The 13,760-nt window shown below is 33.6% G+C and overlaps 1 protein-coding gene across 1 annotated transcript in view; it reads left to right on the top strand.

The window, feature by feature from the left end:
• Positions 1–13,760, top strand: part of LOC126855578 (intraflagellar transport protein 80 homolog) — a 200,653-nt gene that overhangs the window by 82,219 nt on the left and 104,674 nt on the right. Inside the window, exon 7 of the mRNA XM_050603381.1 lies at positions 9,094–9,218. Coding sequence (XP_050459338.1) covers positions 9,094–9,218 — 125 coding nt within the window. The remainder of the gene's footprint in view (positions 1–9,093; positions 9,219–13,760) is intronic.

Raw genomic sequence — 13,760 nt, 5'->3', positions numbered from 1 at the left:
TCAATTGAAAACGTTTTCTAGAAGACACGTTATAATATTTTCACAGTTCGCCCGAATCCCACTTCTGAATCTGTAAGGATAGTCACGAGCAACTTAACTAAAAGAATTAAGAAAACACTCAATTAGGGTGAAAAACAATGTCTTGCTTTATTATACGAGGCGTAGTCATTTTCCATTCCATTGTTCTGTCTCCAGCGCCCAAGATCGCTTTTCACGCACGCGCAACATTCAAAAATAACAGTAGCAGTACTTATGCGCGCGAATATAAACTTAGTATTAACTTAAATCTATATCACTTTAGATAAACGCAAACAAAAGATATGAACACATATAAGATAAGAAACTAATCTTCTCGAACAATAAACATAAATATCTTAATAACTAACTCTTATATCTAACACATGCCTTACAAACTCTTTTTGCATTCCAATAGTTTTTCATAATTTATCTGGTTACGACTCACATTTCATTATCAAGGAAATAGCTACAGCATTCAAAGGTGAAATTAAAATATTTCCGATAACAAAAGAAAAATATATATCATTTACGAAATGTTAAACATGCAGAAGAGAAAAATCATATTAAATTGCGTTTTATCGATTTATATAAATTTCTTACAACCAGTTTCAACAAATTGGCATCTTTTTTGAATAAAGACAAACTCAAAATTTTACGTTCCAAATTTTTTACATTATCCTATCATGATTTCAATTAACACGGAAGGGTGTCTTTCCGTACGAATATATTGACTGCATCAACAAGTTAGAAGATACGTGTTTACCACTGTGCGATTCATTTTACAGTTCCTTGACCGGTGACACAGTATCCGAGAGCGATTACGCGCACGCCGAGAACTTCTGGAGGCGGTTCTCCATTCAAACGCTGGGCGAATACAGCGATCTGTATATAAAAACGGATGTCTTGTTATTAGCAGATATTTTTGAAAATTTCCGTGAAAGTTGTATCAAAAGTTATGGGCTCGACCCCGCGTATTACTATATTCTTCCCGGATACACGTGGAACGCCATGTTGAAACATATAAATATTACATTCGAATTACTTACAGATATCGACATGGTTTTATTTATCGAACGAGGAATACGCGGCGGTTTGAGTTAATGTTCCAACAGATACGCGCATGCTAATAACAAGTAGATACAGTCACTTCATCGAAAGCTTCATCGTATCTAATGTACTTTGATGTAAATAATTTATACGGATGGGCAATGTGTCAACTTTTGCCCCATGCAGATTTTCGATGGGTCGACGACATATCCAGTTTTGATACATCATCGATCGCGCTCGATTCACCTATAGGCTATATCTTCGAAGTTGATCTCGAGTATCCGCAACATGTTCACGATGCGCACACTGACCTACCGTTTTGCCGACACGCGACAGACTACTTGATAAGCGCCAGGATAAGCTGCTCGCTACCTTATACGATAAGAAGCGTTACATAATACATTACCGCAACTTGCAGCAATGTACGCGACACGGACTTCACTTTACAAAAATACATCGAATATTACAGTTTTCACAATCTCCATGGCTTCGCAGTTATATCGAACTTAATATACAATTCCGAACACTCGCAAAAAATAATTTTGAAAAAAATTTATACAAATTAATGACGCGGTATTTGGCAAAACGATGAAAAATGTGCGCAATCATATTAATATTAAGCTCGTGACACATTGGGACGAAAAATGGCGCGGAGGCAATGATCGCAAAACCACATTTTCACAGTAGAAGCGTGTTTTCGGAAAATTTGGTCGTCGTTGAATTGCGCAATCTCAAGGTGAAATTTAATAAACCAATCTACATCGGCATGTGCATCCTCGATATATTCTAGATATGTTTGTACGAGTTTCACCACGATTACATGGTATCATTTTATCGAGAGAAATGTAAAGCCATGTATACCGACACCGATAGTCTCATATATCACATAGAGTGTGAAGATGTATATGAGAATATAAAATCGACAAATTCGATACGAGCGATTATGCAGTGGACAATGCGTACGGTATACCGCTCGTGAATAAAAAGGTACCGGGTTAATGAAGGATGGAAATAATAGAGCCATCATGACGAATTCGTCGGGCTTAGGGCAAAAATGTACGCGTGGCAAGAAGGACACGAAAAAGATGAAAGGCGTCAAGAGTAACGTCGTCGCGAGGACGATAACATTCGACGATTACACGCGGTGTTTGAACGAAGAGATTGAAATGACGCGTCAGCAGTCTTGTATAAGATCTATTGTATTTGCACAAAGTATACACTATTCACGAGACAAAAATTGCTCTAAGTTCGTACGATGACAAGCGATATATCATACCCGAAATCACCGATACGCTATTTTGCAATGTCCGTGGGAACATTACAAAAAAACCATTGTAAATAAAAATTATGTATATTTATTGTAAATAAAATTATATTTATTGTAAATAAAATTTATATTTTTTGTTAAGTATACATTGTATATTTAGAATTAGAATATTTTTACCTAATATTATTTGTATAAAATATCTATAATATTATTATAAATATGTTTATAATATATTATATTTATGTATCCAAGAGTTGTGTGTCGCATCAAATCCCAACCATTTCACATAAATCTCATCATCTTTTTTGCGTATCACCTTTGCCACGAAATGTACGTCGAGATTAGCAACGCGATGTAACTCGTATTCATAAAATCCTCCAGCGACGGAATTTCCGCGAATCTTTGAGAATATAAGTTACTGGATTAGTTTTCTGTACTTTGACAATCTTAAACACTTCGATGATCCAATTTGGTGTGTAACGTTTGTCAAAGACGATCTTGAATTTACTCACGTACTAAATTGCCTATTTTAAATCTTGCAGGAACCGCAATCTTTACATTGCTATATTACTGTATTTAAAAGTTTATCGGCGATCGCGGGAGTTATATCGATAGGTTTCATACTGATAGTGCGATGTTTTCGCGCATTGTATTCTCCAACGAGCTATGATAATGCGTCGATCCATTTGTAACTTCTATTAAGCGTAAACATTTTCCACATATTGTTCTTTGACGTTCGATTGAATCGTTCCACGACTGAGGCTTTCATAACAGAATACGTCGAATAATGATTAATATTATGTTTCATCATAACTTTTTGCACATTTGCATTGTAAAATTCTTTTCCTCTATTGTTTTGGAAATTTTTCGGACATCTTCCATCATCTCGAATTATCTTTGAGATCGTTTTCGACATTTCGTTTCCACTCTTACTCTTGAGCGATACAGCCCACGCATACTTGCTCAACACATCGATAACTTCTTCTTCTACTTCTTCCTCTTGAATTAGGCTTAGAGCCTGTTTTTTCCGATCATTTCGCCTTGCGAGGCGCAATTATCGGTCCTGTGAGCGTCAAATGCTTTTTATCGGGGGTAGGTTGCTGGCCTTGTCCCCGAACCCTTCTTTTTTAGCCCGGGCTTGGGACCGGCTGCGTTAGATAGTGAATTAATTCATCCACCATCCGTTGCAGGCAAGATACTCTCAGCAGGTTTTTGTCATTGCCTGCCGAGAGGTGGCGACCGTGAAAAATCCTACGATATTTTTAAGCTCGGGCTGGATTTGAACTTGAGATCTTTGGCATAGAAGAAAGTAAACACACATCTCTTTGCGCCACGATCGCCACACATCGATAACTGTGAGTATATAATTGTAGCCTTTGTTGAATCGTGCATGGACGCATCTCGACTACATCGGCCTGCCATAGATCGTCGTATCCGCGTACTATACACGCTTCGTGGAAAATTTTTTCTCGCAGGAGCACGCAACTCTTCCACGAGTAGTTGTTTTTCAGAGGTCTTCCAACAGAATAATGTAAACAGTCACTTTTAAAATGCTGGCTGCATAAAACACTAGTTGCAGTAGAAACAAAAATTTGTTTGCCCGTTGCCTTAATCCATTCTTGTCGGATATCAAGTGACGCGGTAGCGTCGCGACGCTAAGTTCATAAAAAAAGACGCCAAGTACATGAGAAAAATTCTTACTGACTTGTCAACGGTTTGCCTATGTACAGGAGCTGCGACGCTACCAAGTAGCTTATCCGGAGTTTTTACTCTTAATAAACTTTCGATTAAAATACCTCATGAACTAAAGCCGTAATCAAAAATCTAATTTTTATAATATAATGTGGATGCAAGCTTTCGATTGCTATCAATTTGAATAAGAGTGATGCAGTCAATCCTGAAATATGATAATATATCGAGCGAAATACCAAAATTGCGACATTATTTTTTCCAACTTTCAGACTCACGTACGTATGCTCGCACGCACATACGCAAAGCGATTTTATCTCTCATGACGCATTTACAGAGAAATAAGAGAGAGAGAGAGAGAGAGAGAGAGAGAGAGAGAGAGAGAGAAAGAGAAAAAGCGAGAGCAGGAGAGAGAGTACATGTATATCCTACTACGCCGCATTGAGATACCGCCAAATGTATAAACAAATTTGTGTGTCGGTATGCAGCTATTGTTTATATATAGCGCTATTGTTTATATAGAATGTCTCACTTTGTTATCATTCATACAGTGAGAGCGAGTAGGCAAAGTTCTCGTCATAGTATGTACTATATACCTCATTACGATCACAAAAGTTTTTAAAAGATGTCTACATTTTAATCTTTATTACAATTAATACTTAACGATTCATAAGCAAATGCTATTTATCGAAGCAGATAATAATTTTGGTCATATTAATTTCGTGTGATATATTAATATACTATTATCCCTCCAAAATCCTTACAAAGATAAAAAGAATAAGCCAAGTTTATAAAAAAATCCCAATTTATATCTAACAAAATGTTTAATATTTATCCCAAAAAAATTATTTAAATTTTGCAAAAAAAATATAATAATTTTTATAGAAAACCAAAAACCAATTTGTACACAACAAAAAGTTAAATATTTATTCCTAAAGAATAACTTTGAAAAATATTTTCCCTTGAAAAATAATTTTTTTATAAAAAATAAAAAAATATAAAAATTTTCTCATAAAAAATAACTTTAAAAAATAAAAAACTCTAAAACAAAAAATCAAAACTAAATATGAAATCAATAGTTAACTACCCAAATACATAGACAGTTCAATTTATAAGGATTTGTAGAATTTAAAATAGTATTTGTCATAAAATCATTCTTATATTTATAGAAATATTATAGACTCTCTCGAGAAAATTACAATGTATTTTAAACCCCTAAGATATAAAAAGTATAAAAATTAAATATAAAATCAATAGTTAACTAGCCAAATATTTAGAAGCAATTCAGTTTGTAAGGATTTATAATTTGAAGGTATTTGTCATTAAACCAATATTGTATGTATAGAAATGTTATAGACAGATTCTCTACGTGAAATTAAAATCTATTTCATTTTTATTAACAGAAACCTGATTCAGTATAGTCAAATATAATTTTAAATTAAATTATAAATCCTTACAAACTGAACTGTCTATGTATTTTGGTAGTTAAGTATTCATTTTATATTTAGTTCAAATTTTTTGTTTTGGGGTTTTTTATTTTTTAGAGTTTTTTTTTATAAAAAAATTATTTTTTACTTTATTTTTTATTAAAAAAATATTTTTCAAGGATAAATATTTTTAAAAAATATTTTTATTTTTAAAGATATATATTAGATTTTTTGTTGCGTACAAATTGGATTTTTTTATGTATTTGGCATATTTTTTTACCTTTATGAGGTTTTACCCTTTAGGAGAGATATTCGTTTTTTGGAAATTTATAATTTTATTTGCATATTTTCATTTATAATTATATATTTATATTATATTATTATATATTAAATATTTTCATTTAAATAGTACAAGTATTTTCTATCAATAACATCTATAATATCTATCTATCTGTCCGATTTCAAAGCATTCTTCGATGCTCCCTCCAGCTCTCAAACGGCACCTTCTTTTATCGTTCCAGTCTCCCGGGAGATTTTTTTCAGACATGGCTTTTTTGATTCCTTGCCCCCAAGTACATTTTCGTCTATCCCGTCTACGTCTGTCCGAAGATGTCTACTCCATTACTTGCTTTCTCCACTCATCCATTTTACGTCTCCATACCAGCATAGTTGTTTTTGTTGTATTTCCTCTATAATATCCATTTGTATGTTCATGGTTTTTCAAATTATCTCATTCATTATTCTATTCCTTATCTCTTCTCAAAATTCTGGCTGATCTTCTCCAGAAGTCCATTTTCGTGGCCCTTAATTTCTCTTTCTCTTGTTCGCTCAATTGCCACTTTTCAGAGCCATAGAACATTATACTTTTCATTATAGAGTTGTAGATTAAGTGTTCTCAATTTTTGGAGATATTTCTGGACCAAAGGATCGGGGATTTAAGGCTTCAATCTTTATTCTGCCTTTCTTTTTCCTATCCTCTACCTCTCTTTCGGATCTTCCGTTGTTGACTATTTTTATCTCAAAATATTTGTATTTTTCACAACCTTCTATAAATTTATTATTTTCTAATATGAGATCTTTCGCATCTCCTCCAACACATATTTAGTTTTATTTTTATTTACCTCCTGACCTCATCTTTCGTACTCTTCTTTCAGTTTCCTGGTCATATATTCATCTTTATCATGCGGTAGTAATACCTAATCGTCGACAAAATGGAGCGTATACAATCGGTTTCAAGAATTCGGACTGCTAGGCTGTACTAGCTCTAGTTGCTAGGAAAGCAGATAGATGAATCTTTCTCGAATTCTAATGAAGCAACAAATTTTTATATCCTGTGCCAATTGTTTCCCGTTTAATTAGTTCGATAGTGCAGTCGAGAAGATCGGCGTTCAGCGTTTCTCAGGTGTCTTCGGAATTTCGGTGCGAGAAAATATTGACAGCCGTTAATCGCTTCTCGGTTTGTTTTGTTTGTTTAAAAGAGCGCAAAGCGCTACTGCCGTCCGATAGAGGGTCAACGGCCTTCCAGCGAACGACAGCTGGGTAACGATGGGATGGATCATTACAATTTAATTTATAAAACTAAAGATTTTATTTATATAAAAATTAATTTTATATTTTATACTGAAGTAGATAATAACAAATGATTTTCACTTATTTAGACAATTTCTGTCCGAATAAATAAAAATTGGGCATTTACTTGTCCGATTTTGCAAAAATCAAATCAATATCTGTATGAAAACTTTGTCAGATATTAAACTGATAAAAATAGTTAATACGATTTTATTAACCACGCTTTGCAGGTTTTATATAATTTTCATGACAAACAAATACGAGATAGATCCGCATAGCGCGTTGCATAGCGGTAAGTAAATGAACTTTCAGCTGAAAAGATATTTTTTTGTCGTCTTTTCGCTTTGCCGAAAAGACAATTTATAAAAGACATCTTTTAATTTTTTGTGTTTGGAATAAAAATCTGATACAATTTTTTATGAGCTACCAGTGACGTATCATTTTCTACGAATATTGAATACTTTATTGACGTTGCATCCATTGCATATGTATGAAAAATTTAACAAGCAAACATTGTAAAAATTAGATACACATTGTTGCGCGGATATACCACTACCCCCATTCACGTTACTCAAATGCATCTAATATATATGGAAGGGATTTTGTGCGCTATTTCAAGATTTCCAATTTATAGTTCTATTAATGTTTGTATTAATATTTGTTTTATTTAATATTGTTAACATATTTTAAAATAAAAACTGGAATTTTATGAAGATAAGATAAAAAGATAAATATTAAATCTTTTTTTTTTCTAGAGGCTCAGAATAATGTGAACATTTAGGATAAGTGTACTTGTGTACTTGTGTACAATACTTAAAATACGTATTTTGTAGTGTTACAAAAATTTGTTATTTTATGTGTCAATCACATTAGTAAGTAAATTTATTATATGGCGGAAAAGATATAAAAATTTTTGATTAAAAAATTCAAATTAAAGTCAAAACTAATTTCCTTATGATGATCAAGTAGATATTATTATGAGAGATGTATTTTATGTATTAAGTAGCATATTTGTGCCTAATATTTTATATTAATCGTGAGTGATGAATATTTTATCTTTTTATATTACCTTTCTTTCATCATACTATAGATTCATTTATTAACATAAGCCGACACATTCTCTCTATCTCAGACTGGATAGGATGATCCCGAAGAATTTTCCGCGCTCCTAAAACCAAATCCGTTGAAAAATTTAATCCATTACGTCACGTACTTGAGATAGATGCAGTAAAAGTTAAATCGCATTTTTTACTTTTTGATCGGCTATATCTCTAGATAAGAACGTGTCATAAACTTTAATAAGGTCTCAAATTGCTTGAGACTTCTATTCTATGTAGAAAATCTTAAAAGTCTCAAACCAAAAATATTTTTCACAGTAAATTCTGTCATAAGTCTGAAAAAAATTTTAAAAACCCATATTTCGCATTTCGTTAGTTGATTCTCTGGATAGAAATGGATTACAAATTCATTGAAACTTTGAAGATGTTTAATTGAGCATAACTGAAATGAAGCAACATTTATTATATATACAATTTTTACTTTTGAAATGGTTTTAGCCATTCTGTATCACGTGGAGGTACCATTTCTTTACAGAACTTATCCATTTTCAATGGAGATAAAAATTCGAAATCTTGAGCTTCAATTTGCACAGTCACTGCAATCCGCTTTTAATTAGAAATATAACTGATCAATAATTGAGAAAAATATTTTTTTTTTGCACTTTTGGATGGTTTTATCAGAACAAATATTTTTGGTTTGGGACTTCAAAAATTTTGTACATAGATTAAAAGCATCTCAAGCTTCAATTTGGAACTTCTTTAAAGTTCGTGACCTCATTAATGTTCCAAAAATATAGCTGATTGAAAAATACAAAAAATGCGATTTTTTTTATACCTTTCGCTGCTCATCTCTGTCAGTCTATTTCAAGAATCTGACGTGATGGAACAATTTTATTAATGGATTTTGTTTTAAAGCGTCAAAAATCTTTCTAAGCCATCCTGTCCAACCCGAGATAACGAGAAGAAGGTAAAATTTGTTTGCCTATATAATTAACGATATACTATCTTTATATTTTAGTGGCTGCATTCTATGGAAAAAGTGAACACCGGAAGCATTTACAGTATTGCTTGGTCTAACGATAGTACACAAGTGGCTATGGCATGCGGTAATGGAAAACTTTTGACTGGACACATTATAGACAGGTAAGTTTTAATAAATAAATTGTTCGTGTAAGAATTTAAGTACTGATATATAAAACTGGTAAGTGTTCGTTTCTTTTTCTTTATTTTTCTATTGTTATAATAAAGTAATTGAATTTTATTTTGTGAATTTTATTTATACAAAGTGTCACTTAAAGATCTCCCACTAAGTACATAGCGTTATTCTTCATCAAAAAATGAGTCGAAAAGTCCTGAATAATTTTTTCTATAACATTTAATAAAGGAGTAATTATTGAATAAAAACAGACCAATCAGTGCCAATCTTTAACGAGGCGCACGTCAGTAAGTCGTAGGATTGTCCCGTTTGCGTACATTACAGATTGGACACAGACCCGATCAGACACAGTCCTGATCGAACAGAGTTTCGATTGGACACATATGATTGCAATTGGACACCGACCTGATCGGACTCAGGCCAATGGTTGAACTCAAACCTATCTAGTTTTCTATGTCTAGTGGAGTCCCTCTGCAAGCAGGAGCGGAACACACTACCTCCACAAATACTTTAATGCGAAGGGAGATTTTAACATAGGTTTACAATTTTTCACACGAAGCGAGGTTTCACATGGGTTTACACCTTTCCACGCAGCGAGGTTCAATTCAAATTTATGTATTGATAAGTGCTGTGTTATATGAACTTTTTTTTTATTTCCCGAAGTTGGGTTCATGCGCAATTTATTTCTCACATCCAAAACGACTGGGCCTGTGTCCGATCGAGCCTGTATCCGATCGGGTCTGTGTCCGATTAGACCTGTGTCTGATTGGAAAATATTGTTGTGTCCGATCTGTAATGTATGTAATCGGGACTCGTAAGCCAACTGGTAGTGTTTTTCACATTATTATATGTGTGTTTTCCATATATGAAATATCCATCTCAAAAAAAACCTCGCAAAGGTAAAAAAAAACACGCTAAGTATATAAAGAATCCCATCTTGTACGCAACGAAAAGTTTAACATTTATCCTTAAAAAAATAAAAATAAAAAATAACTTTTAAAAAAATTTTCTTTGAAAAATGATTTTTTTCATAAAAAATAGAAAACTAGAGAATAATAATAAGAAAAAATAACTAAGAGATGGAGTATGGAAAGACTCTAAAGATAATATCACTTTGAATAAAAGGAGGCAATTGGAGCCCAGACACGGTAATTAGTGCGTAGAAAAATTAAATTTAAATTTAAAAAAATTAAAAAAATTAAATATTACAATTCAATTACATTGCAAATTTAATGGTAACATATTAAATAGTAACGTTTCGACCCTCTTAGGGTCCCCTTCAGTGGACGCAAAAATTATAATAGTAATGAAAATGAAATTCGCAATGACAATTTAAGTCAACCGTCGCAACGCAAAATGGATGAATAACTCGGCGCTACAAAGTTATTTCATTTACATAATACGCTAAGATATGTATGCGAGGATGACAAACCGCAACATCTGTGTCAAAGGTAAGCGAATTCCACACGTGAGAGAAGGAATCCTCAATGATTTTTGTAAATTGAAGCATCCGTATGAGTGCATGTCGCATTTGGGATGGTGAAACTCTGGAATCGTACTCAAAGAATTAGAAAACCGAGAGTCCGATCGAGCGTAAAGTCCGTCTATCAAAGAGAATAAGAGGAAATTATGTCAAGAGCAAATAACGTAAACACATGAAAGCAAAGGATGGAGATGTGGAATATTTACATAAGAGGATAAAACACTGGAATAAAATAAATTAAATCGAACATATCACCGTTAAAAGAAATAAAAGACAGTTAAATAAACTATTAAATAATCAAAAGATAAAATCTGTTATGAAAAAATTTCTTTTAAAATTTTAAGTGCACGGAAGGTTGTTGTATCGATAAGTCGATCCGATGGCAAATGAGACAAACAAAAATTAGGAGAGGAGCAAGGAAAACAAAGAGACAAATATGGATGGAATAACAAGACAAAAACAACGGCAGGAGAGGAGCAAAAATTAGAGGGGAACAAGGAGAGCAGATATAGATAAACTGGGGATTGTAAACAAGAAAAGAAAAAGGCCTGACAAGGAGGAAGCATTAATGCGAGCATTTTTGTAAGATAGGAAAATAAGAGCTGTCAAGGAGAGTGGTATCCTCCTGTAAATTGATGCCGTTTTTTTGTTGTTTGATGTGTAGCATTTCAGAAATGCATTTTTTCGCATAGGAGGGTTCTTTGTCCAAAATACGAATGTTGTTCCAATCAAATTCATGTCCCGAAAACCGGTGGTCAGTAATGACTGAGTGGGAAGTTGTCGTTTTGTTGATATTAGAACGATGCTCTTTTATTCGCGTAGATAATTGTCTACCCGTTTGTCCCCCATACGAAGCATCGTAATTTTGGCAGTAAATTTTATAGACATTGCAATAATTCTCCGAAGGAGAGGGTCTTTGTGTGTTTTGATATATCAGATAAGCTTGATGGGACAAACATAAGCCATGGACTTATTAATCCTTCTAATTAATGGGGACAATTTTTCCGTGACTATTATAAAAGGAATAGTGAAATATGAGAGAGAGGAAGGAGGAGGGCCGGGAGAGGAAAAGGAAGGAATGTTATTTGAAGGAGTTTTTTTTGGTTTTGAAATTAGAAACTTTATTCTATTATGTATAGTATCGAAAATAAACCTCAGGGGATAATCATTATTTAAAAGGATGCTGATAATTAGATTCAGGTTTTTTTCATGATAGGTGGGGTGCGATAATCCAAAAACCCGGTCAACAAGACCAATAATAACCCCCCTCTTGTGACAAATGGGGTGTTGGGAGTAATAATTGAGGAACCTCCCCAAAAATGTCGGTTTTCGATACCAATCGCAAATAATTTTCCCTTTGATTAAATTAATGAAAAGATCTAAGTTGATGTTATTATTACTAGCTTCTAATGTAAACTGTAATCTTTTGTAAAGAGAATTAAATGAGGATAGGATGGTAGAAAAAAAGGAGGTAGGAGCGGCAAAAAGGATATCATCCACATATCTAAAATATACAGACACTTTTATGGGGAGCATAGAGATGACATTCTCTTCCAAATCTTGAAGGACAATGTCCGTCAAGATCGGAGACAGAGGAAAACCCATAGGAGAGCCAAACGTTTGCCTATAAATTCTTCCATTGAAAATGAATGATGTAATTTCTCTTTTCACAAACGTTCCAAATAACCTGGCAATCAGGGACATTGGAAAGAGGTGGCATTTCATCGAAAAAATATCTCTATCTTTTACAAAGAATTTTTGGCGGGCGTTCGGTTGGTTCTTAACTCAACTTTTTTTAAATTCAATGGAAGAATTTATAGGCAAACGTTTGGCTCTCCTATGGCCTCTCTACTCTCCAGGGGTTCTCCCCTGTCTTCGGTCTTGGCGGACATTGTCCTTCAGGATTTGGAGGAGAAGGCCATCTCTATGCTCCCCATAAAAGTGCCTCTATATTTCAGATACGTGGATAATGTCCTTTTTACCGTTCTTACCTCTTTTTTTCCTACCATCCTATCCTTATTTAATTCTCTTTACAAGAGACTACAGTTTACATTAGAAGCGAGTAATAATAATAACATCAACTACTTAGATCTTTCCATTAATTTAATCAAAGGGAAAATTGTTTGCGATTGGTATCAAAAAACATTTTCGGGTTGGTTCCTCAATTATTACTCCCAACACCCCATTTATCACAAGAGGGGGGTTATTATTGGACTTGTTGACTGGGTTTTTAGATTATTGCACCCCACCTATCATGAAAAAAACCTGAACCTAATTATCAGCATCCTTTTAAATAACGAATACCCTTTGAGGTTTATTTTCGATACCTAATAGAATAATACACTTTGATACATAATAGAATAAAGTTTCTAATTTCAAAATCACTCCTTCAAATAACATTCCCTCCTTTTCCTTTCCCGGTCCTCCTCCTTCCTTTCTCTCATATATCACTATTCCTTTCATAAGAGGCGTCACGGAAAAATTGTCCCCAATTAGAGGGATTAAGTCCATGGCCTATGTTTGTCCCAACAAGCTTATCAGATATATCAAAACACACAAAGACCCTCTTCCTTCGGAGAATTATTGCAATGTCTGTAAAATTTACTGCCAAAATTACGGTGCTTTGTATGGGGGTCAAATGGGTAGACAATTATCTACGTGAATAAAAGAGCATCGTTCTAATATCAACAGAACGACAACTTCCCACACCGGTTTTCGGGACATGAATTTGATTGGAACAACATTCGTATTTTGAACAAAGAACCCTCCTATGCGAAAAGATGCATTTCTGAAATGCTACACACCAAACAACAAAAAAACAACGACATCAATTTACAGGAGGATATCACTCTCCTTGACGACTCTTATTTTCCTATCTTACAAAAATGCTCATATTAATGCTTCCTCCTTGTCAGGCCTTTTTCTTTCCTTGTTTACTACCGCATTATACGACTGCTATACTTTGTTCTAAAACCGCAAACAACGACCGCTTTCTTTCTGTACATTCGATTATAACACGAACGCTTTCCTTTTCGGACTATGCTTT

Source organism: Cataglyphis hispanica, chromosome 16, assembly GCF_021464435.1.
Source record: "Cataglyphis hispanica isolate Lineage 1 chromosome 16, ULB_Chis1_1.0, whole genome shotgun sequence".
Lineage (NCBI taxonomy): Eukaryota > Metazoa > Arthropoda > Insecta > Hymenoptera > Formicidae > Cataglyphis > Cataglyphis hispanica.
This window is presented reverse-complemented; position numbering and strand designations above follow the sequence as displayed.